Below are 23,860 nucleotides of genomic sequence, written 5' to 3' on the forward strand. Positions count from 1 at the left end.
AAAGCGAGAGATGAAAAGGGAGAGAAGTATTTTTCTGTCTTACTGCACTGAGAAGTGTTTTACTATGGTTACATTTAACGTAAAATTTTGAACTGTAAATGTAATTTACATTGTTAAGTGACATAGAATTGTATTTATTGTATAATTGTACATGGCATTGGTTTGGAGCTGGAGACATTTGCTGGTCCTCAGCTTGGCTGCAAATGAAACATTAAACCAGCTTGCATTCACTAAGTCCAAGTGATAAGAGCAAGCTCTGCTCTCTTATTGCAGTTAAGGCCTTTCTAAAACCTGAACGTAATTTGAACTTTAATTAATAAGCTCCTATTTTCCTCAGAGAGCAGTTTCAGTAGGTTTGGTGGCCTCTGGTGGCAGCAGAAAAAATGTTCTCACACGATGTTGGCTGAGTCTCTTTGCAGGATGGGGGAAGAGAGGCATAGCCCACCACTGCACAGAAATACAACAGACTAACTAAAGATCAACTAAACCGGGTCCAGGACATCACATCCCCTCACATTTCTGAGTATGTTTGTGCTGACTGAGCATATCCTGACTGGGATACAGACCAAAGGCGGCAGACATAACGGAAGTCTGAGGGTACACACTGAAGAGCATTAAGGGCTCTATACTGATGCACCTTTACTGCTTTACTCCAAAATGACAGTACAAAAGGTACAGAAAGAGTTTCAATTCATACATCAGAGAAACAGGATCTCCGTTTCTCAAAAGACAACTAACTAAAATGACCCTCCTTGAGGGAGCTGCCGCACCCACGCTGTCATAATCAAACGGAATCAGTTAGTGCGAGTTGTGTAAAAAACAGGCCAGGGGAGGTGTTTAAGAGGGCTGTACTGTAAGGTACTTTATTTAGAAATTCCAAGAAGGTTACATGGTTCTAACACGCTGAGAGCGGTTTTTGACTCAGAGAAGCATCTTTATATTGATTCCAATGGAGAGAATGCCACAACACTGATCATCTACATGAAAAAGAGAAAGAGAGAAAACGAAACAAAACAGTATTTACATTCACTGTATACTCAAATTAGGTGGAAAAAAAAACCCAATACATATAAAAAAGTTATGGCATTGCAGATGACTTAGAGGGAAAATGACCACAGAAGGTCAAAAGATGTGGGGTGGTAAAAAAACAAAACAAAACAAAAAAAAAGAACTGGCATTTCCCAAAAACAATTATGCAAAAATCACTGGTAGAAAGACTATGAACATTAGGTCTATGAGCTAGTTCAACAATAAATGTTTTTACATGTTTTTTTTTTTTCCTGTGTGAAAAATATCTGATCATGCAGAACAAAAGATCAGAACGTAACTTGTGTTGTTCAAAACAAAACAATAAGACACGCACACGCACACGCACACGCACACACACACACACAAAAAAGGAGAATTATAAAAATAAACTCAGAGTAAATTTTGCTGGTTACACCCCCTGTGTTACTAACGAGATCATACACAATTCTACTTTTACATACAAGATAAATTTCATTTTCTTTTAATAACACTTTGGTTTTAGTTTAAAACAACTTCTATATATCACAAACCGTATATTTCATAAACAGATTTCTTTAAAAATGTTAAATTAAAAGAAATAAAAAAAGAAGCATGAAGAAAAACAGACAACATACAATTAATTTTTTTTTTTTTTTAAAGAGCTGACAGTATAGCAGAGAGGGGAAAAAAAACCACACATACCTCAAAACCAATGTCTGTACAATATCTACAGTTTTTTCTTTTCTTTTCTTTTTGCTGGTGACAAAAACACGCTAGGACTGTATCATCATCCGTCACGCGCTTACGCTCTAATGAGGAATCCTGAAGGACAAGAGTTTGCCTTCAGTAAAAGGAGGTTTAATGACAACGTTAAGTTATAGTATCAGATGACCATTATAGTAGAGAGTTGAAGAAGAGCACAAGCACTGAAGCCTTTTTCCTCAAGCCTTTGGCCTGGGGTCCATGTAATTTCATAACCACAAAGCTCTACAAACTATATACAGAGTGAAGTGACTGTATCATCCAACGAGATATTACAGATCTAAGATTATCATATAAGCATTTAAAAGATACCATGAAACTCAATCTTTGTAGTGTGTCATTGAATATAATGATCAAAGCCAATTCTAATGACAAAGTCTCACAATGCAATGCAACAAGGGCGTCTGGAAAAAAACAAAACAAAAAAACCCCCAAAAAGTAGAGTCCTTCACCTTCTCTTTCTCTTCTGTTTCTGTTTTTAAAATTTACATTCATTACGCTGCCCAGTGATCCATTTTAATCTCATTCTGGTGTAAACATAATTTAAAAATATATCTATATCTATATATTTATATGTATAGAAATTTCTTAAGAAAACCAAGGGAGGAAAGCATTGATCCTTTCAGAATTGTCATGCTGTGGTGCACAAAGACACGTGAGATCAAAGCAGCTAAGCCTAATTCTATATTTATATTAATTCTTACCACTAACATGCTGGATTACAACGCAATTCAAATTTTGTTAAGGTATTAAAAGGGAATAATTCAGGAACATTTTAGACTACCTACGTTTCCTTATTCCAGATTAAGCTATATAGATTTTTGCCAATGTGAGGTAGACTGAGTTGAAAAGGGGAAGGAAAAAAAAAAAGAAGACAACAGGATTGAATGTATTTCAGTTTCTGGGATAATTTGTCAGAAGTATTACAGAAGGGAGAGAAGGAGAGAGGGAAAAACTGCTAAGGTTTAAACCCTTTCAACTATTCGCCATTTTCACGCACTGGACCAGAGGGAGCTGTGCGTTTACATTCGGCTATAGTTTAATCCACATTGTCTCAGTAAGACACAGTAACTCTTGCACATGCATGTACAGTCTAGAGACGGACAACGGGCAAACAACCTCACTCAGCCTTGCTGCCATCTTTTTCCAAGCTTTTAAAACCGAACGCGATACCCAACAAGGAGGTGGTCACATTTTCAGTTGGACACGAATCGGACCTGATGGTCCGACAGTCCAGGAAAAGACGGCAGAGACAAAATGTAACCCCAAAGGGTAAGCAAGTCCAGTTCTTCATCTTTTTGTTTCTGAATATGAGGCTACAAATGGTCAACTAGCATCAGACAGACAGTTTCCAGAGCATACACTAGCTTTGATCTGACTGTATCGCTATATTACCAACTACAAGGGATGACTATGTACAAGGCCTGACACCATTTCATTAGCCAGGTTTTTTTCTTTTCTTTTTAAGGAGTTATACATATAGCTGCCAAGTCACCAATCAAATCACCTTTCTTCTTTTAACATAGAGAAGAGACTGAAACTATTAAAAAAAGAAAGAAACAAACAAAGGAGTAAAACTTACAGAGTCATCCCCTTCTCACACATTAATTTTTCATTCTGACTGTAGCACATTACAAACAGGAAATCCGCCAAGTCAAAAAAAAAAGGCCAAAAAACAATAATCAGACAACCCAATTCCTCGAACAACAACAACACCAAATAATTATAGTGATCACACCATCACTAGGTTGATTAAAAAAAAACAAACTATAACATTAAAACAACAACATCAGTAATATAAAGAAAAACTCAGAATAATTCATATTAAATAGTCGAGGCAGAGAACAGTAAAGAGGTTCATGAAGAGTTCTACTATTTCCACCATCCTGACGTCAGACGAGTTGATCCCAACCAAATCCCACCACGAATGTTTCAGCCCCTGTCCCTCTCTGTTACTCTGAAACACACACACACACACACACACACACGTACACACACGTACACACACAAGTTCTCTGTTTCACACACACATGCACACACAAAGGTGGTGGCTATGTGTTTAAGTATTTGCCATGTCCGGCGCGGTCTTGTGGACCGGACTGCTGTTGTCCTGGCTTAAAGGCGCGTCCAGGCTAGACGTGCGCTCTGGAGCTGGTCTGGAGTCCTTTTCTCCGGACCCTGTGCTGTAGGAGGAAGGTCCCGGGGAGGACAGCGAGCGACCGGAGACCTTATAGGCAGCCAGCAGCTCCTGGATCCTCTCAGCAGTGGGCTCCCATTTGGCGAATCCGGCCTCGTTTTGCAGGAAGATGACGGCTGTGCCGTGAATGGCTTTGTAATACATCTCCTCTCTGACACAAAGAGAACAAGAAATACGAGTGACCCGATGCCTTACACATGATACCCTGACAACATTTGCGGGGGGGTGGGGGCGTTGGGGGTGGACGGACGGACGGACACTGACCTCTTGCAGATGTGTTGGGAGCCGCTGCGGTACTCGTGTTCGAACGCCGGTACGGTCATCTGATGTCGGCGGAAACGGCTCGACTCCATACGCGTAAGAGCAGGAGTCGGTGGGTCACGCCACTCCGGGACGAAAATGATGAAAGACAGAGGCTCGCTGGAACGTTCCAGAAGCTCCTGGATGAGCAGAGAGAGACAGAGACAACGAGAGTTCACCTTCATGCTTTATTTACACACTCGTGGCTGTTGAGTAAAGGCAAAAAAAGGAAAAAAACTGTCCTGGGAGAAGGGGACACAGTTATATGTATCTTGATCACCATGTTTCGTCACAGTGGTTTGTGTTTTTTGGTCGATTCATCATATAATCCACTGGAAAAGTAATCCTAGGTTTGTGACAATGCTAAGGAAAATGGCAGATGATATGAAATGTCACATGAAGATTAGAGAGTTCACTGACCTCAAAGTGTGTTACCATGGCATCCATGAGCTCCTCACAGAACGGAGGGTTCGCCTCAAATGAGCCACTGGCTGGGGAGAAGCTTAGAAAAGGCCTGAGAATGGAGATACACTAACGTCATTAGGATGAACAGAATTCAAACAATCATGTATGTATGCCTACACACACCATGTATTTCTACATACACACACACTGTAGAAGACCAATTTTTTAATGACACAGAAAAGTGCAGAGTCCAATATCAAATTCAGTAAAAAATGTACTAATTAGTAAATAAAAATGATTATTATGTGCTTCTGATTATTATTGTATGATAAAATTGTCTGATCATTTTATATGAGTGATTCTGAAGATTCTTTATGCTAGCTGACTTAACACAACATGCATATGACAGAAGGGTTTTTTTTAAAGGGCAAACATTTCAGTGTTTACCCACCCCCGAGATCCGAAGAAGCCGTCTATGTCGGGAAAGGCTGAACAAAACTGTTTGAAGTAGCAGTTGAGCGGTGAAGCAAAACACTCAAAAGTGACCCCAAACTGTTTATGAAGGGCCTCAAACACTGGAACAGGAAGCGCCCCCTGCAGGCCAGAGCCCTCATTCACACCAGAGCCAAACATCACCTGGAATGAACACACACACACACGCACGCACAAATACACACACGCACACACATACACACACAAATACAGGCTCAGTGAAGTGAGGAGACAAGATATAAAGCTGGTCTAAGAAGACTTAGAAGACTAATGTACAAACATGACAAACAACAATGAAATTTGGAGATTTTTTATAAGTAGGGACAAAGCTTGACAAAAGCGTGTGTGTGCACGCGCGTGGGTGTGTGTGTGTGTGCAGAGCCACCATAATGTACCTGGTATCTCTTGATAAGGCACCAAACACGTGAAAGGAACTTCTCAAACCTGGGGTCATCAATACAGCTATACCGGTAAAGCAGTTCCTGTTGATTTAGATAGACAGGGAAAAACAGGCTATTACTCAACTAACAGTGAAAATACAACACCTTGTGGCAAGAAGTTTAAAAAAAAAAAAAAAAAGAAAAGGGGGTAGTATGAAAAGCTTAGATTTACATTTAAGGGCATTTCTCATCAGTGGCTTCAAAAAACGTATACAAGCAAATCTTTCACAAACTTATTAAGTTGTTTGTAAATCAGTGGTCATGCACTGGCAGTTGTCAGGATTTCTGCTGATCTCAGTCCATCGACTCACCAGTTTGCTGAAGTGACCTCGATTGACTTTGACCATCTCGCCCTTGTATCGCAGGCAGGCGATGTCGTTCTCAAAGTGCAGCTCCACGCGAGGCTGCGGGGGGGATGGGATGGCCAATCGGAGCGGGTAACAGTACACCAATCGGTCCTGAACCTCTGCTGCCTCCGCGCCATCCACTGCAGCACGACAACAACAACAACAACACGAAAAAAAACAGAAACAAAGCATATTTCAATGACTTGGATACGAGGTAAATCAAAAAAAGTTGAACCAACTTATCGAGCTTGAATGGTTTTGTTGAAGGAGCGCGGCGGACAGTCGGCCTCAAGTCTCACCGTTAATGTTGCACTCTTTGAGCAGAGTGAGATGGGCCTGGCGGATGCGTCGCACGTACTCGGCCGAGATGTGGTAGATCTTCGTACAGATTCCCTCCACCGAGTCTTTGGCCACCGCCGTGACGTGTGGACCGCACTGCTTTCGTAAATGCTCAAGCCGATCCTGAGGGACGACAGAACAGAACGGAGGAAGAGTGAGGACAAAGACTGAAATGCAACGCACTGTTCCTTTAGTGCGCTGTCAAATCGGATGTAATGTTGAAAAGGTGGTAATGCTACCATGTAGTCCTCTTTACTGGCCGAGTGGTCTCGTCTGAGCCAGTTCATGGTGTCTTCCACGTTCCACTTCACTACCTTCCTGCTGTCTGGGGTGGCGTTCCTGAAGACAAACACATGCACTGGTTAGTCCAGGGCCAAATAATACCAGGGGGTAGGGTCTTGTGCTTTACCATTTGTCGGAGAAACTTCCAGATTACTCTCTACATGAATCTGAACATCAGCTACCAAACTGAGCAATAACTTGTCATTAGTTAGGATAGCTTACCTGGAATCGATCATTTTCTTGGCTGCCTCTGCATATTTGAATAAAAGCTTTCTGGCCTCTTCCTTGTATTTAATGCGAGATAACCTTAAATAGAAAAAAAGAATCATTCATATGTGTTGTGTTCTAGCTGAAATAGATAATGAAATTTATGTAAAATATACATAGAAGAAATGTCATTTAACAGATTAAACACATAAATCCACAAAATACTTGATGGCGTTATTAGCATGCAAAGTTATATTCTAATTATTCAAATAATCATATGTAATTATTCATGAGGATCAGTCGGAGATCAGTTGTCAGCTCTTACATTACTGTGGGTGTGACTCACTGACCTGATTGGGATATCATTCATGATTTCGCGAAACATAGACGGGGAGATGACGGGTTCACACTCGCTGGGGAGCAGAGGGTCCACCCCTTTATCCCCCACCTTCCTCTCCAGCAGCCAGCGGTTAAAGGACTCGCGCGGTGGCTCGATGCCTGAAACCAGAGAGAGGCAAAAATAGAGCACATGCCAAAACAGCTGGGATGTCTCAAATTAACCCATCCCAACGGGCGACATATGACAGAACACATGCCGATAACAGGCCTTTTCCAGGGATCTGCATTCATACACCTGGAGGCTGATTTACGGTGACATTCCCCCCTTATGACCGAGGTGAGGTAATTGGTTAAGGGGGTCATGACTGACAGCTATGGTGTGGGGTGTGACTCTCTGAGCTGAAGTGTGACTGTAAATTAACAAGCAAGTGAACTCACTTCACACTGATAACCCCTCCCCCTCCTCCAGCACATTAATATTGTGTTAAAAACTTGGTAACAACATTCACTGGCCACTGGCTTTCTCACTGCTACTTTTATATCTCATTCAGCTTCTACAGAAAAACTGGGCAATCAAGTCAGCACACTATAACAGAAGTTCACTCTAGGCTAAGCATTATCAAATTAATGACTTAACAACCAACTACATCAGAACTAAACTCTAGGTTCAAGACAATAAGTTGAATCAGTTCAACCTACAAAATTCCTTATGGCCAAACTGACATCAGTTAAAGTGTGTGTGTGTGTGTGTGTGTGTGTGTGTGTGTGCGCGTGTGTTTATGTGTCTGTATGCATGTGTGTGTGTGTGTGTGTTGGTGCATGCGTTCGTGTGTGTGTGCGTACCCTCTCGTTGGGAGCAGAGCTCATGGTAGTGCTGTCGTAGTTTGGTGGTGAGCTGGGCTCGTTGGAGCTCTATCTCAGGATGAGGGGGGAGGTAGTCGGCTGGAGCGCGCTCTCTAATCACGGCGTTGGTTTGGATGTCCAAGTCCCAGTAGACTCTGCAATGCAGCCACACAGCACAGTCAGAGACACTCATATCAGCAATTACATGGCCCTTTTGTGCCCATTTAGCCTCTGCTATCTATGTCATGGTGTTGTGTGATTTTGATGCGTTCTCCAGAGACTGAGGCTGTGAAGATAATACTTAATTAATCTACAGAGTGTGTCTTCCAATTTTTTTTCTCCCCCTAGAGACAGCGTGCTCATTTTTCTTTCCTGCTGAAAAGTCCTTTTTTTTCCCAAAATCACTTTCTTGAGTCAGAAGTTTTATTGTGTTTCATTTTGTCCCAATCAGCAGATTATTATTATTATTTGCTTAACCCTGTTTTCCATTTGAGAAGCAGACTGAGCTTAAATGTGTCTGGAGCAGTTTCATTTGACGGCTTATTTTAGGATTGGGGAAGAGAAACTCACACACGTCAGGTCTGAGCAGCAGTTTCCTCCCACAGTTAAAAGGAGGGCTACAAAAGCTGTGTTTGGAGAAGTAAGCAGTAAAACACTTACACAGAGGGACGGTAGGGGGCGGGGGTGGGGGCGGGGGCAGGGGCGGGGGCAGGGGTACTGGGCTGGGCCTGCTTATCCTCAGTCGTGGAGTTCCAGGGTCTCACTCCTGGTGTGCTGGGAGAAATGGGAACTGTAGGTGTAGTTGGTGTTACAGGAATCTCAACCTATAAATAAAAATACAGTTATTACAATACACTCACTGGCTATAACCACACCAGAGTATTACCATGCTACACATCTCTCACTATGTTACTTCTGAAAAATTAATATTTAAAGGATTACATGAAATACTACACAGAATCGGCTCTGATATTTAATCTGATATTTGAGATCGGTCTGGAAGCGCATTTTACTTGCAGTGAAACAGGACAAACATAGAAAATTAAACCCTTAACAACGCTGACACGATGAAAGTCCAGTGGGTGTAAACTGATTACAGAACAGATGCTAACACTGTGTGCTAAGATTTTCACAGTAAATCCAGGAAGGCCAGGAAACATGCGGCCTACAGTAAGGAGTGCTGCTATCGTCTTGCGTTTTCAGAGCTCCTGGGCAAACCAGAAAGTTTGGTTTGAGCACCACACAATTTCTTCATAATGTTACTGGTTGAATTTTAAGCTAAAAGCTTTCTGAATCCCTCTAAATATTGCTCCAAGAATGTATGAATACACCTTGCAAGCATAAGTTAATTCTCTCCGTGATTAGTCTGTCTTATCGGTTCACTGAAGTTTAGCACAATGGAACTCCAACAAAGGGAAAACCAGAAAAGTATGTGCCTCCATGTATGGATGTTTCGGCAAAGTACTGACAGTGGAAGTCATCACTGATTGGGGATCTCATTGTCTACACCAACACTGCAAACCACCCATACACTGCCATTTTCATAATTATACTGTTAAAATCACACTCCCGAAATATCTATGATGCCACACCAAAGCACTCATGACTCTGGTCCTGCCCAGGATTAGGACCCTGGTATCACTGGTGATCCAACGGAAAACTCATCTGAGTGTGGAGCCCTGGCGCGTACATTCTGGTCTCACATTAATTTCATTGGAAACCATGGAAACATGTCACCTTTGGCCTCTTGAAGCTGTTTGGCCCCCCCTGTGAGGCCTCCTCTGACGGTCGTCTCTTGTGTTGCCCGTTTCCCACTCCTGCGTCCCCCGGGCCTTCGCCTGAGGCTGGGGCAGCGTTCAAACCCAGAGGATCAGACTACGAAAACAGGAATAGACAGTGTAAAACAGTGCTCAAGCAATAATACAGAAGGTGTCTAGAACCTCTACATTAAAAAAAAAAGAAAGAAAAAAGATGAGATATTTGGATATTAGGTGGGAGGAACATCAGTTATCCTACACAGGATGTGGACTGGTTCCTGTCTATTCTTACAATGACATCATGCTGTCCAAAGACTGGCATCTCCCAGAGCGACTGGTTGGTGAAGCGGTTGAAATAGTATGGCCGATTCTCCCTCTTACTCCAACATTTGGACCATCCAGCCTGTATCAGCTCATCTGTAAAAGCAACCATAAGTATGACATTCTTCACTCTACAGAATGAACTGAACAATCTTTTTATGAATGTGAGTCTGCAATTTAAACAAGCTCAGTTTTCACACTTCCAAGACACCAAACAATTATAACCTCTTTTATTTCACTGTGCTTACTCACAACCACCAAGAGATTAACTAACACCCTATGCTAACTGCTTGAAGCAGCTTCAGCTGAGAAAGTGTAACTAAATGCTACTACCTGCACATTGCAAATGAAAAGACTATAGATCAATAATAATTGAATAATCACTTATTAACATATTACACCCTATTAAAAACAGATGTACGCGCACGCACACACACACATGCATGGACACACCTGGCAGCTCTTGGATGGGTTTGCTGGTAGAGGGTGTAAGAGGAGACCCCTGTGACGACGACCCCGTGGGTGGCATGACCACTGGCGACTCTCCCTTGACTGTTCCGTGGTTTTCACTGGTCATAGCTCTTCATTTGTCCTGTGTCGCACAAACACTGGGGATCGAGTATATTTGCAGAAAAAAATTAATTGGGAGAAACTTAAGAAGTGTACACAGACTGGTTGTTCACTGGGCCGATAGTAACACTAAAATTCTGTAAACAGTGTGAGAATATTGATTTTGCTAGTTTGAGCGCACCATACATTTGCGTTGAAAAATCAATTATTTTAGATTAATCTAAAATTCATGATCGTTCTGGCAACTGTTTCTCTCGGGACCATCCACTGCTTTCGTGGATGTTATATCACTCTCTCATTGATGAAACTACATTATTATAGAGAGGCGCCAAAACACCATTCAGGAAACCCGTGGCCCGTCAGCAGCTAGCTTGACCAAAACATAAACAGCTAGCTACATTTCGATTTACTGTACACAAGTTTCAAATTATGAGCCAGCTAGAGTGTGTCAGTACTAACACTGAAACATTTATTAACAAATGCGTCATAGTGGGGCTCTGACACGATCAACGGAAAATATTTTTGTCTAATCCAAGAAACTGACTATCTGAATGTACTTCTTGTTCGGGAATCAGCGAAATTTGTCTGGGATTAGCAGGATAGCTCCCAAGCTAACCAAAGACAATTTAGGGGCGATCTTGGAAACCAATGCATTATCGGGATTACATTGACATGGAATTTGCAGGATGGACTGTTCCGACGGGGACAGCATAATATACGTAAACTTAGACAGATCGTTCAAGAATTTGTTTACTGTCTTTGTCGACGTTAGAACTCAAATGAGCGAAAGAAGGGCACGCATGCGCCAGCTATACCGCCCACCCCAGATCGAGCCGCCCGAAAACAAACACGGAGGAGGAGGGGAAAAACGTCGGGTAGCTGCGCTACACAACAAAGGCGGTAGCAGTATCACCGAAACCGGACAGGGGATACGTGGAAAAACAGGTAAAATACGAAGGGATATTGGTCAGTTCTGGATAAATAAGACACCGAAATGACGAGAATACATGTGGGCAACAGCAAGTATGATCAAAACGGGGGAAAATCACACAAGAAGTCGACCCTCCTCCATTACAAACACGCAGAATTTTAGGCGCGCACTTTGGTTGAGGGAAACATTGGACAAGATGGCGCACGCTATCCAGCCAAAGCTACTGCGCTCCTTGCACACAATTTTGTTTGTTTATTTTGTGCATTGCGCATACATGCAAAATTCGAGCAGATATTATTGTGCACGGTATATTCCGTCACATGTCTATGCCTTAAGTGTCATCCTAATATGCCTAATTCCCTTACCTTGGAGCGGTTCTCTGGGAGTCCTGTATAGGCTTTGCTCTATTCAATCCGGACCCGCCTCCGCCTCTCCCTCCCCACCGACTCCGCCATCTTGTATCGGGGACTCGGACCTGGGTAATGCGCAGGCGCCAGTTTAGATGCCTTCTAGTCAAGTGTTTGTCGGCAAAAAGTAGCCATTTTTGGAGGGGCACGTGTGGTGTCCTTGGCGTACTGTAGTCAAATCGCATCGAGTATCGAGATTATTGAAACATACAAAGCCAGTGCTTCAGTGTAGCCTTCTCGGTATATTAGTTTTAGCCTACCAGCAAGCAGGTTTGCTTTTGGCCAAGTGTCGCCACAGCCAGCACGAACGAGAAGGAAAGAAATATGTCTATATCTAGACGTCTATAAGTCTAACTTGTGTGTTCACCGAGACTCATGCATACAGAACAACTGTGGACGCTGGTTAATTTATAGTCTTTTTTTTTAATTCAACGCTATCAGTGAATGAGCCTTTCCTGTAGTTATTTGCTTTTGTCTTTATCTTTCTTTTTCTCAGTTTTGTCTTAATTTCTGTGTTTACTGAATTTTCTGTGAACATTTTAATATGAAATACTGAGTGTTTTGTGTTTTTGTGAAATCAGTTTATATAAATGTATTGTTATAATTTGTAAAAATAAATGAATAATAAACTGCTTGAAAAGTACTATGAAATGTCTTTATTTTTGAGTTATACAAAGTTATACAATATCTGAATAGTAAGTTTCGTAGTGTTGCAAGTGAACTGCTTAGAAGGCTGGATTTGACCTTGTAACTCCCTCCTCTCAAACCATCCTTTGTCTGATCCATGTCCTTTAAAAAGCCAAGAGTTAAAGTGCCTCCTCAAACATCAAAGGAGTATTAATGAGAGATGGTGGTCTGAAGCATCACCTTGGCATCCAGGTTCTTGTGGGAACCAGGCCTGTTTAGTGGTGGGAAGAGAACTTGAAACGCTCCATCTTAGCATTAGGAACCAGCCATGTGGCTTATGATTTGCCAGATTGCACACCAGTGTGTCCCTGGCACAGAAAACATGTGATTCATATATAAAAAAAACTAAAGTGTGTACTTCATCCCTTTCCTTACATGGCCCCAGGTTTGTTGACTCAAAAAACCAAAAACCTTCATACATTTATTATTAGTAACTATCTTTTGGGCAAAAAGTCACTACTGGAAGTGTGCCACTTTTACCGAGCTGTTGCTAACCTTGTGAGTAAACCATCTAAGAGCTTTAGCACTCCACCTTAAACTTCTGAGGGTTTGATTTTTTTCAAGTTCAGTCATGTAATTGTGAATCTTGCGGCATATGGGAGACTGAGTAAAGAGCACCCTGTGAGTAGTCATGATCAAATTAGAGGGAACTGTGTTACAACTCCTGTCTTTTTCTACCCAGACTGAATCAGGGTTACTGTAGGTAACAGCACTGAAACACTACTAAATGGAAGTCACCCCATAAAGTCATGTTTTTTTTTTATTTTTGTAGAATATTCTTTATTGAGTATTGTTGTTGCTTAAATATGTATTGAAGGAGTGGGGACTGGGGGAATATACAAGACGATACAGTAGATTTCTATAGTCATAGATTTCTATAGTCAGAGTAATTTTTAAACCAGACATCATAGGTATAATCAGTATTTCAACATAATGTATGTTGATTGTGCCCCTGAGTTTTGACCAGGTCTGATACTTGTTATTTGGTCATTAATGACACTGTAGCTGTTTGAAACACAATGAAATCAAAGCTAAAACAAAAACATGCTTCTGTTTGGGGTTTTTTTTTGTGTTATTTTGCAAAACAGTTTAAACCAATTAAAATTAATTAATGTCAGTCAGTGAAGCAGATTTGAGATTATTTGAGTTTCTCGCATAGACCAAGGAATTTCAGATGGTAATCTAATACATTTAAAATAATGGCCAACTTTTGAAGAAGTAATGTATAATATTTCATACACAGAATAAGTTACGAAACATGGTTTACCCTGCCTTTGGAATCTTTCCTGAACTGATGGTCATGTAGAAAAAAAAGATGGAAAATGCGGGTTTTTTTCTCCTCTTCTCTCTGACTTTTTCTTGGAAAACACTGAACAGCTATTGACTAACAGCCTATAACTGAGATCATGAAGAAAATGACTTGTCATTATGATGACCACAGAGTCATAAGACATCAGACTTTAGGGTTACACCCCCTTTCTCCCCCCAAACCTGCCCATATAAATCTTCAGAGACATGAAAGAGAAGGAGAGGAAGACAAGCTGAGAGAGAGAGAGAGAAGGAGAGAGTGACTCTAGAGGTAAAACAAACCATCATTTCATCCCTAGTTACCACTGATGATTAAGAGAACAAAAGGATCTTTCTAAACCCCTGAAGCCCTGTCAACTGCAGCCCAGATATATCTAGCATTTCCACATTTCTGTAAGTATTTCAGTTTGTTGTGTAAGCCTATTGAGAAATGTCTGAGAGGAGAAAATGTGGGGTGAATTCTGAATAAAGTTAATGGAGGTGCTTGATGGTGCTAAGCAGGACAAAAGCAAGCATGTGTTGCTTTTTAATGGCAAAAATGGAGGTGAGTTGGCATGACTGTCAAAGGATATTGAATATTAATATTAGATATGCTTGGCAAATCTGTAGCGTGGCAATGGAAAGGAAAGACCCTATAATATAGTTTGGGAGCCGCTTTGCTTGAGATATTTAAGCTGAATATAGTTTTGGGTGGTTTACATGTGGTCAGATGTTTATACCAACCAATGCTTTGCCATGTGTAACTTGGAAATCAGGTTTGACAGATGTGGCTAATGAACCTTCTAGAACCAAGAAGTTAAGAGAGAAACACAGACACAGCCTGGCTGTTGGCAAGATTTTAGCATGAACTGGACAGATTTCAGTTTCAGTCTAAATGTGCTTAGTGGTGGTTGAAATTCATGCTGAATTTTCACCAGGACTGAAGAATATGAATAAAATGCTGTGTGTGTGTGTGTGTGTGTGTGTGTGTGCGTGTGTGTGTGTGTGTGTGTGTGTGTGTGTAAGAGTGTGTTTGTATCGTCTTAAGCTGTTTTCCTGAGTTATTGACATAAGTAATAGCGTTTAGAAACTGCAGCCTTGGTAGCACTGGGATTATTGTTCTGAGGTTCATTTGTTACTTATGGCAGACAGTGAAAGCCATTACAGATTATTTAAGTTTTACGGAAGGAAAACTCTGCATTGCTGGTGATAGTTACAAATACAGCACATTCACAGGAGATGGTATGATTAGTATGCATGGACACAGATGACTACTGTCTCCAGGGTGTGATGTTACCTAATATCTTGTCATTTTAATCAGTCAAACAATATAGTAATTCAAAAACAAAAACCTTACACGCATATTCATTTTTAAAAATATTATTGTATGCATTTGAGAGAAAATGTACCACCAAGTTTTTCACTAAAGAATGAACATAAAGCCTACCGAAACAATTATGTAAGATTCGATTCACTGAAAAAGTGTGTACAAGGTTAAATGCTTGTGTGAGTTTTCACCGGTGCCAAAATGCAACCCCCCCTCCATATTGGAATAATAGAGCCTCTTTTACACACCAAGTAACACTGCGCCCCTTCTTGGACTTGGGGAGGTTCTATAGGACATTGACCTGGATCGTGCAGCACTTGTGTGCTTGTGAACGACAGTACCCCTTGTCCACTCCTGATTGCAAAACACAGATTTCCTATTACTCAAAAGAGTTGCATGGAAAGAAGCCAGACGTAAACAGTCATTGAATTGAGGAAGTGACGTACAATAGTCTGAAAGGAATGGATATGAAAAGTGAGAGGCTGAAAAAAAAAAGGACTGATTTTTTACAACCACAGGAATAGGATATTATGAGATATATCTTGCCTAAGTCTTTCAAACATCAGTGTGTGTGTGTGTGTGTGTGTGTGTGTGCGTGTGCGTGCATTTTTGGAGGGAATCACATATGAGATATAAAACTAGAAACCTACTTATCATACTCCTCTCATCAAGAACATATACTTCATACAAAACTGCACAATTTTCAAATGATGCTGCAAAACGGTAGATTTGAATTTTGATTTTTGGTGTTCATTGGATTTTTTTTTTTTTTCATCTTTGTTACCAAATATGTTTTTTGGGGGGGGCCACATCTTATCAGTGTGGCATGTGAGTAGCGTATGTATTGGTTTCTGATATTTAGTAAATGTTTTAAAAGCTGGTCCTGAGGAAGGAGGCACAGAACTAAAGTAAAAGGCTATGACCACCGAGTTGGATTCTGAGAATATTTGGAACGTCTTAATTCCCCAGGGACCTGGACCTCCAAGGAACTTGGTTGAAGTTTTTTTAGCACGGGGATCCAAGAGGTCAACGACCTGTAAAAAAAAACCCACTCACAAGATTCTTTGTTTTGAATCTGCTTTGCTTTGATTGTGGGGTTGTGTCTGAATGACTAAAGACAGCTGCCCCTGAAGTCACAAAAAAAACACATACAACTGCCAAAAGAGTGACACCAACCCCCCCCTCCCCAATCCTGACAGTGCTCTGTTATCTGATAAACATTTCCCTGGAATTTTATCAGAGGTTGGGCTGATTTAGCATGAAATCTTTTCTATATTTGAAGGAAGAGGTATCTGTCTCCATAAAGATTTTGTTTGATTGAGACACCTCTATTAATGTATGTTTTATTCATATATCAGGGTTTGAAGAGCATTCTTCACTTTGAGTAGTTTAGTTCTCAGCCATCCCTCCCTCTCTCTTTATCTTCTTTATCTCCCGTTCTTTCTCACTGCTCCACAAGTAGGTTTATTACAACATTCAGTACTGCCCCTGCAGTCTGAGCTGACAAAAGAGCCACACAGCGTCTTCTGCTTAAAAGAGACTCACTTGCACTCTCTCCCTCACACACGCACAGAGAGAGCAGGACACAGAGAGAGAGAGAGACTCACACCAAAACAACCATCAGACTCCTCACAACCATCACCTAAAAGGCAAGATTAATGCTCTCCTTCTGTTTTTGTCTAGATTACATGCTCAGAGGTGTTCGGGTCATGTCTTTTTCACTCCTACAGGGTAGAAGAGAGCGATATCAGGCAAGAATTTGACAGAATTTATATGAGTGTGTTTTCTGGGTCAGGCTGGCCGTGATGGAGAGAGCTGGAGAGGGAGAAAAATAGAGTAGAGCACTCTGACTACATGCCTTGCAGCAACTGTGCGCAGTACTGTCTTGGCATCTTTATATACGTATCCAGTAGAAAGGCTTTCAGGCAGGAGTGCGCTGATGGAACAAGCCTGTATGTGAGTGAGGACATTTTGCGTCAGCCTTATAAAAACATGAACGCTTGAGCTAACGGCAATGGATTCCCTTTGATGGTGATGGCTCTTCAATGGTAAAAGTACCTTTTCCAAGTAAGACATTTTTTTGTAAAATTTTGCTTGTAAAAGAATCTTGAGATAAATGTACAATGAATGTTAAAAAATAAGGAAAGAAGTGCGTGTGTCAGGCATGCAGTGGAGCTGGACCCAAATGCAAGACACGGTGGATGTGATAACGAAAAAGGAGGACTTTACTTACAAAAAAAAGTAGACAAAAAAAAACAGGTGCAAACAGGAACCACAACTGGAGACAAATGGTGCAGCCAAACAGCATGTCTACAAACAACAATAGACAAAGGACAGGTCAAACACACGGGCTTAAATACAAAAGGAGAACCAAACTGGGGGAACACGATTGGTAAAAATTAACAGGGGTGAAACAAGGTTAATAAATAGAATAAACAGAATCAGGTGAGGGGCGGAGACAGACACGGAACAGGAGCACAAGACATTTCAAAACAAAAGTCCAAAACAAGGTGCAAACTGTGACTGTGTGTGTGTATGTGTGTGTGTGTGTGTGTGTGTGTGAGAGAGAGAGAGAGAGAGCAAGTATATGACAAAGAGCATCTTTCTGGAAATCATGGAAATTCACTCTGTGAATATCCAGCTGATGTTATATCATAGCTCTTAAACCAAACTCTGAAGAGAACAAAGGTGAAAGGTAAAATGATTGTTCTATGATGGTACCCTGAGATATACATGACTGAATTTTCACTGTGCATGGCAAAGGACTGATATTCTTATCTTTTTGCAGAAAGGGGATAAAAGTCAACGCTGAAAATAGGACTTGTTGCAGATTACAAATGTGTAAAAGCTGTCTGCACACTTTTAAACTACCTTGTGGTCTCTGCTGTATCTGTGCATATGTTTGTAAATTGGACGTTGCAGTGATTATCTACAGACCTGTCTTATCTCCAGTGTGTTCTGTGTATGTGTTCAGGTTCAGTGAAGCATCATGGGACCCTGTGTGGTGTCTCTCCTCTTCCTGTTGCTCCCTGTCATCACCATGACCTCAGAAGTAATGCCCGGCTGTAAGATTAGGATCACCTCCAGAGGCCTTGAAATGCGTAAGAAAAAAAATCCTCACAGAACATTCATGGTCATGGTTAGACAGTCTTAAATTTTGATCAGAGAGAGGTTACACATTGTCAAGAGTCAAAACCATTTACTCATGCTTAAACACAGGACAGAGTCATAAGGGTTTTGACACTAGTGTTAAATATTGTCACACGTTAAGGTTTACCCCAGATACCACTCTCTTAAAACCCTCAGTTAGAATTGTACCATTTTAATTTCATAATCTCAAAACATAATCTCATTTTTCTGTGTTAGTGACTGTGATGTGCTGCAATATACAGTACATACGATCTGTGTGTGTGTCACTACGTATGAAATTTGACATGTTTTCAGTTTGAATAGGTTCAGTCTAGTGTTTTACACACTGAACCATACAGAGATATGATATTGCTTGGTTGAATGTTACTTTGGTTTCAGTGAAACATGAGACATTAAAGTTTGTGGAAGAGGAGCTGAGCAATATCAGCATGCCAGAGATGCATGGAAAAGAAGGCCGTTTTCAGTACTCCATCAAAGAGTGAGATTTCTTATATCATTATTTCCACACACTTTTTAACAAGCCTGTTTCAATCCAAAATGAAAGAAAACTCAAATGCTTGAGTTCTCAAGGATTTTTTTTTTTCAGGTTTATTACTGCAGCATTTGTGTGTTCAGATAAATAAATGAAATTGTGAATGAGAAAGCATTAAGTGAAGGCAACATTTTTGTTGCCTCTGAGACAGGTAGAAGTCTACCTTTAGCCACTAACATACGATCACTTGTGCACATTTATTTTAAACTGTTTAGGTTTATGAAGAAGGAAGCAGATGTTTTGGGCCAGACCTTTTCTTTTCTTACTCTGGATCAACATTTTGAGATTTTCACCCTTGTGTGTTCTTCCAAACTGTACCGTTTAAACTCTGCCTGATGGTCATCTCCACAGAGCGAAGATCAGTGAGCTCAACCTGACATATGCTGATCTACGTTTCCAGCCAGATCTTGGCCTGCTCTTCGAGGTGCAGAACTCTTCCATAACCGTCAACTTCCAAAGACGCATCCTCTACTGGTTTTTGTGAGTCAGCATAACTCGTTTCCCTGCACTTGTGAAAAAAAATTGCAATTTCATCTTGTTGGAGATGAGATGAAGTGAAATGTCAGTTTCTCCAGATCGAGATTCAAGTTAAATTCAAGTCTAATGATGCTTTCTCTTACCCTTTTTGGCTAACAAAATCTAATCATGTTTGGAAAACATGTATATATCTGGCGTCTAAATGAATTTGAATTTGACTCTCAGACTACAGACAGCACAACCAAACCATTCTTTGATAATGTTAAATTCATTACTAAAAACCTACCTGTCTTGTGGTGTCTACATGCTCCTCTGCCTCAAATGGAGATGTTTAAAGGCGGAGAATTAAGATCGCCTCTGAACCTCTTATCTCTCATGTTCTCCAGCTATGATACCGGAGCCATAAATGCATCTGCTGATGGAGTGAACATCCACACTGTGCTCCATCTCACTAGAGATGACATAGGACGACTCAAGATCTCCAATCTCACCTGTGATGCTGCCATTGCTAAGATGAGAGCTAAATTCACCGGAACGCTTGGGTAACACGGATCACAGTAACACAGTGTCTGTAGCTCTTTGAAAGGTTGCTGATTAATCCTCATAACTTAAATACTAATGTTGTGATAGAGATTTCTAGAACCATTTAGAAAAATAATGTTTTTTAAGAGAGGGACTTGAGCTGAATTCTCTAACAAACATCTGTGGATCCCTCTAGGAGGGTATACGAGTTCATCGCTACATTTTTGACCACAGGAATGCGTTTCATCTTGAATCAGCAGGTTAGATCACACTTACTTTGGGTTATTATGTAAATTAGCTTCTGTGTCAAGTATTTACAGTGCATTTTAAAAATTCAAACATCACCAGAGACAACCAAAATTCAATATTTTACCCTCAGAACAGTGTGGGCCTGATGACACAAATCCTTACTGTCTTATGTTTGTGTAATTCATGTTGATCAGATCACATTTGGATTCATAACACATTCATAATCTCTATGTTGGTTTTTTTTTTCTTCAGATTTGTCCAGTGCTAAACCATGCTGGCCTGGTTCTTATCAACTCTTTATTGGACACTGTCCCAGGTTGGAGAAGATAAAATGACTGTTATAATCATATTATTACTGACATCTAATTCATGTTCAACGCACACAAAATGAGTAAGAAATTGAGGATGCCTGTTAGAAGTGTGTATTTACTGTGAAATATAATTATGGTGAATATGTTTGTGTGTCCTCAGTCCGTACTGAGGTGGATAACTACATTGGCATCGACTACTCCTTACTCAGTGATCCTGTGGTAACAGCCAAGAGCCTTGACATGGACTTCAGGGTGAGTGTCACTGCAACCAAACTGATATTAGGGAAATATACTGTATTTATAAAAACTATATTCACAAAAATATAATATATTTGCTGAGCTCACAAAGAAATTATTTCTCTCAAGTGCTCCCCTGTTCTTTCTCTCTTTTTGTTGTTCTCTCAGCTTTGACTGACAGATGTCATTGTACCAATTTGTCTTTTTTCACTTTCTTTTTCCCTATTTTCCACCCTTTCTCTCCTAAGGGCATGTTTTATGAGCTGCAGAATGAAAACGACACGCTACCAAATTATTCCATCAATCCCGTCGTGAGAGAATATGACCGCATGGTCTACCTGGCCCTGTCTGAGTTCTTCTTCGACAGTGGGCTCTTCTCCTATTTCAAAGCCGGCATGTTCAAAATGTGCATTGCAAATGAAAGGGTAAAGAGGCTTCACAAACCTGCACTTACAAGAGGAGATAATACCCAGAAGTGTGCGATGTAACAGTGTACAACCAGTTTTAGTAAAGTGGGAATGTGTGAATGTGAATGAGAATTTGTGAATGTGAATTTTTGAATGCATGCTTTCAGATGCCAAAGGACCTTGAGATGCTCCTGAGGACAACTTACTTTGGCACTATCATGATGCTGGTGAGTAGAATAAAACAATATTTTGTTTAGACTTGATTTCTCTTTATGTTGAGTCTTGGATTTATCAGGTTCTAAAGGCCTTCGCTCATTCATTCATTGATTCATGTTCTTTCTCTCTCTCTCTCTCTCTCAGAACCCAGCTCTAATGGAGGCTCCTCTCTCTTTGGAGCTGGAGGTAACGTCAGCCCCACGCTCTACCATCAAGACCTCTGGGGCCCATGTGATGGTAAACGCCATCGTCACAGTAATGGTCCTCCCCCCAGGACAGCCACCCATACAGCTGAGCAGTATGACCATGGTAACAACATCACCATCCCATAATTCAACACATATAAATCTCAACTTACCACTAGCCTGCCAATGACCATTATGTGTTTCCTAATCAAACGTCTTCTTAAATCCACAAATGGTATTGTTAAAAACCAGTTAACAGGAAGATGACATAGCACTGAAATAGTAATTGTGTTAGGAGATGTATTGTGAATAGACTCAGTACAGAACATCATATGCCTTGTATCTTTCACTGTTTGCAGGAGTCCAAACTGAACGCCAAGGTCTCAATGAAGGGCAAAAGGCTGGCTGTACATGTGGATCTCAGAAGGTAAAAGATAGAGAAATATCTCTGTCCAAATAGGCCCAAATATGTCACACATAAAGGTATTTACTGTCATTTTTGTGTCTTCAGGTTTAAAATTTTCTCCAATCAGTCTGCTCTGGAGTCATTAGCAGTAAGGCATTTTTAATGGTTCAGTTTGATTCTCTCTTTTAGAGTGTCCTCAAGCTCCAGCATTTGATCTGTTTTCTGTCTCTAGCTGATTCCTCTGCAGGCCCCACTGAAGACCCTCTTACAAATTACTGTGGTTCCCCTTATCAACAGTAAGTACATTACATTAATGGACATGACTCCTGCACCACAGAGTTCAGTTTATACAACTCAAGGCAGTTGATTCATTAAATGACATTCAGCTGCTTAATCAAATTTCCACATCTCTGTGCCTCTGAATGCACACACACACACACACACACACACACACACACACACACACACACATCCAGATAAACTTGAATGTAATTTATGTGTTTATGCATTATCATGCTGTTTTTACACTGCATGTTGACCTCTTGAGCCATTTATTGTATTTTTTTATTTGTTTTTAGTTAGTTCGTTTGTTTTTTTTTTCATATCCCTTTGTTCTGTCCCTCAGATCGAACGAAGAGAGGTGTGCAGATTCCTCTGCCTGATGGAATGGATTTCATTGAGGAGGTAGTGGAATATCATAATGTAAGTAACAACTTCTCTATCATTTTTATATGGACTTTCATCTTTTATATGGACTTTCATATCTCCCTCTCAAAAAATAATGTGTAATAATGAACAAAAAGAGAGCAGGGCGGTATTCCAGAAAACGGGTTTAGTGAAAACTCTTAGTTAGGTAGCGCAGAGAAAATAGTAAACCCTCTAATAGAAGAGCGCTATGGCTTTGTTTTGTTAGGAGAATGAAACCATAGGGCTCTTCTGTTTTTCAGATGAAAATAGAACTCTTTGGTAAATATCCTGGTTAATTGCTCCAATTTCCAGTAGAACTGCTATCATTGGTCAGAGTAAATGAAGTACTCAACATAAGAACATTTGAATATACATAGTTTATAGAGGTTTGTTTGTTTGTTTATTTGTTTTTGACGTGCCAGCATACGGTTTCTCCTCACAGGGCTACATTGTAATCGGGGCCAACCTGCACTTCAGTAGGGGTCTGAGAGAAGTGATAGAGAACAAACTGTCTCAAGACACTGATGAAAGTGATTAAGAAGACAAACGTATCCATAAAGGGACGCAGCGTCAGCACCTCTCCCCCTTTCTTAATGTTTACCACTTACATCGCACTCAGTCGCACTGGGCACTTAGAAATAGTCAAATGTGTGGTTTAAAGTAGGTTTACAAAAATCACCTAGCTCACCCCAGTGACAACCACAGATCTGTCCAAACTGCTGTACCCAAGTGCTATGTCATTTTGTCTGTATAGATAGATGATGGTGTTACTATATTTTCCTTGTTGGCGCTTAAATATGCATTTACAGAACAGGACATGGCCTAAGTTTTGTATGTGTACCATTTAGTGTTGAAAATGTATGATGTTTTTAAGCATAATTTTAAAACATTACTTGATTTGTTACTATCTTTTTTGGGCCATGTAGTAGCAGGAGAAATGTTTCAAATGTGTAACTATCATATATGTATGTTACTTTTATAGCTGATCTGAAATGACTAATCAGGATGAAATATTTGAAACAAGACTCCAACGAATCATTATTTGTAATGAACCACAAATCTGAAGTTGTCTATTCATAAGATTTACTGTGTTGTAACACTACAGATTTCACATCTGATTAGAGGGAGTCCTTTGTTTAATACTGAATTTGTATTCATATGACTGAGGTTGATTTGACTTAATATTAAAAGTCTATTTATCAAGTCATGTAATCACCTGAGACCTCATTATAA

General features: G+C 40.5%; 2 protein-coding genes across 3 annotated transcripts; one reads left to right on the forward strand and one right to left on the reverse strand.

Annotated features, from left to right (window-relative positions):
* Window positions 1-3,667: 3,667 nt before the first annotated feature.
* Window positions 3,668-11,962, reverse strand: pcif1 (phosphorylated CTD interacting factor 1). The gene is made up of 16 exons (XM_030777438.1): window positions 11,906-11,962; window positions 10,493-10,647; window positions 10,011-10,135; window positions 9,699-9,836; window positions 8,622-8,785; window positions 7,962-8,116; window positions 7,130-7,277; window positions 6,795-6,878; window positions 6,530-6,629; window positions 6,251-6,413; window positions 5,916-6,091; window positions 5,560-5,646; window positions 5,124-5,308; window positions 4,688-4,781; window positions 4,232-4,407; window positions 3,668-4,118 (listed from the first exon to the last, which is right to left on the reverse strand). Exons 2-16 carry the CDS (start codon window positions 10,614-10,616, stop codon window positions 3,830-3,832), a joined length of 2,208 nt encoding a protein of 735 aa, XP_030633298.1. The 5' UTR covers window positions 10,617-10,647; window positions 11,906-11,962; the 3' UTR covers window positions 3,668-3,829.
* Window positions 11,963-16,827: 4,865 nt separating this feature from the next.
* pltp (phospholipid transfer protein) lies at window positions 16,828-23,826 on the forward strand. Of its 2 annotated transcripts, none has more exons than XM_030776699.1 (16): window positions 16,828-16,897; window positions 18,223-18,349; window positions 18,777-18,876; window positions 19,282-19,410; window positions 19,794-19,949; window positions 20,126-20,189; window positions 20,431-20,494; window positions 20,650-20,741; window positions 20,975-21,151; window positions 21,301-21,360; window positions 21,494-21,658; window positions 21,894-21,961; window positions 22,046-22,088; window positions 22,173-22,236; window positions 22,566-22,642; window positions 23,070-23,826. In XM_030776699.1, exons 2-16 carry the CDS (start codon window positions 18,238-18,240, stop codon window positions 23,163-23,165), a joined length of 1,467 nt encoding a protein of 488 aa, XP_030632559.1. In that variant the 5' UTR covers window positions 16,828-16,897; window positions 18,223-18,237; the 3' UTR covers window positions 23,166-23,826. The 2 variants fall into 2 exon arrangements, with proteins under 2 accessions (XP_030632559.1, XP_030632560.1); XM_030776700.1 differs by lacking the exon at window positions 16,828-16,897 and adding an exon at window positions 17,231-17,315.
* The last annotated feature ends 34 nt before the right edge of the window (window positions 23,827-23,860 follow it).

Source organism: Chanos chanos, chromosome 6, assembly GCF_902362185.1.
Source record: "Chanos chanos chromosome 6, fChaCha1.1, whole genome shotgun sequence".
Lineage (NCBI taxonomy): Eukaryota > Metazoa > Chordata > Actinopteri > Gonorynchiformes > Chanidae > Chanos > Chanos chanos.

What these genes read in the sequence shown, in the direction of transcription:
- pcif1 (XM_030777438.1), bottom strand. Translation starts at nt 10,616, where the DNA reads ATGACCAGTGAAAACCACGGAACAGTCAAGGGAGAGTCGCCAGTGGTC. An exon ending in GCTCTGCTCCCAACGAGAGG is followed by an intron (nt 7,278 to 7,961) that starts GTACGCACACAC and finishes CTCTGGTTTCAG; the next exon opens with GCATCGAGCCACCGCGCGAG. An exon ending in CCATGGTAACACACTTTGAG is followed by an intron (nt 4,408 to 4,687) that starts GTCAGTGAACTC and finishes CTGCTCATCCAG; the next exon opens with GAGCTTCTGGAACGTTCCAG.
- pltp (XM_030776699.1), top strand. Translation starts at nt 18,238, where the DNA reads ATGGGACCCTGTGTGGTGTCTCTCCTCTTCCTGTTGCTCCCTGTCATC. An exon ending in CTCCAGAGGCCTTGAAATGC is followed by an intron (nt 18,350 to 18,776) that starts GTAAGAAAAAAA and finishes CTTTGGTTTCAG; the next exon opens with TGAAACATGAGACATTAAAG. An exon ending in AGCTGAGCAGTATGACCATG is followed by an intron (nt 21,659 to 21,893) that starts GTAACAACATCA and finishes CACTGTTTGCAG; the next exon opens with GAGTCCAAACTGAACGCCAA.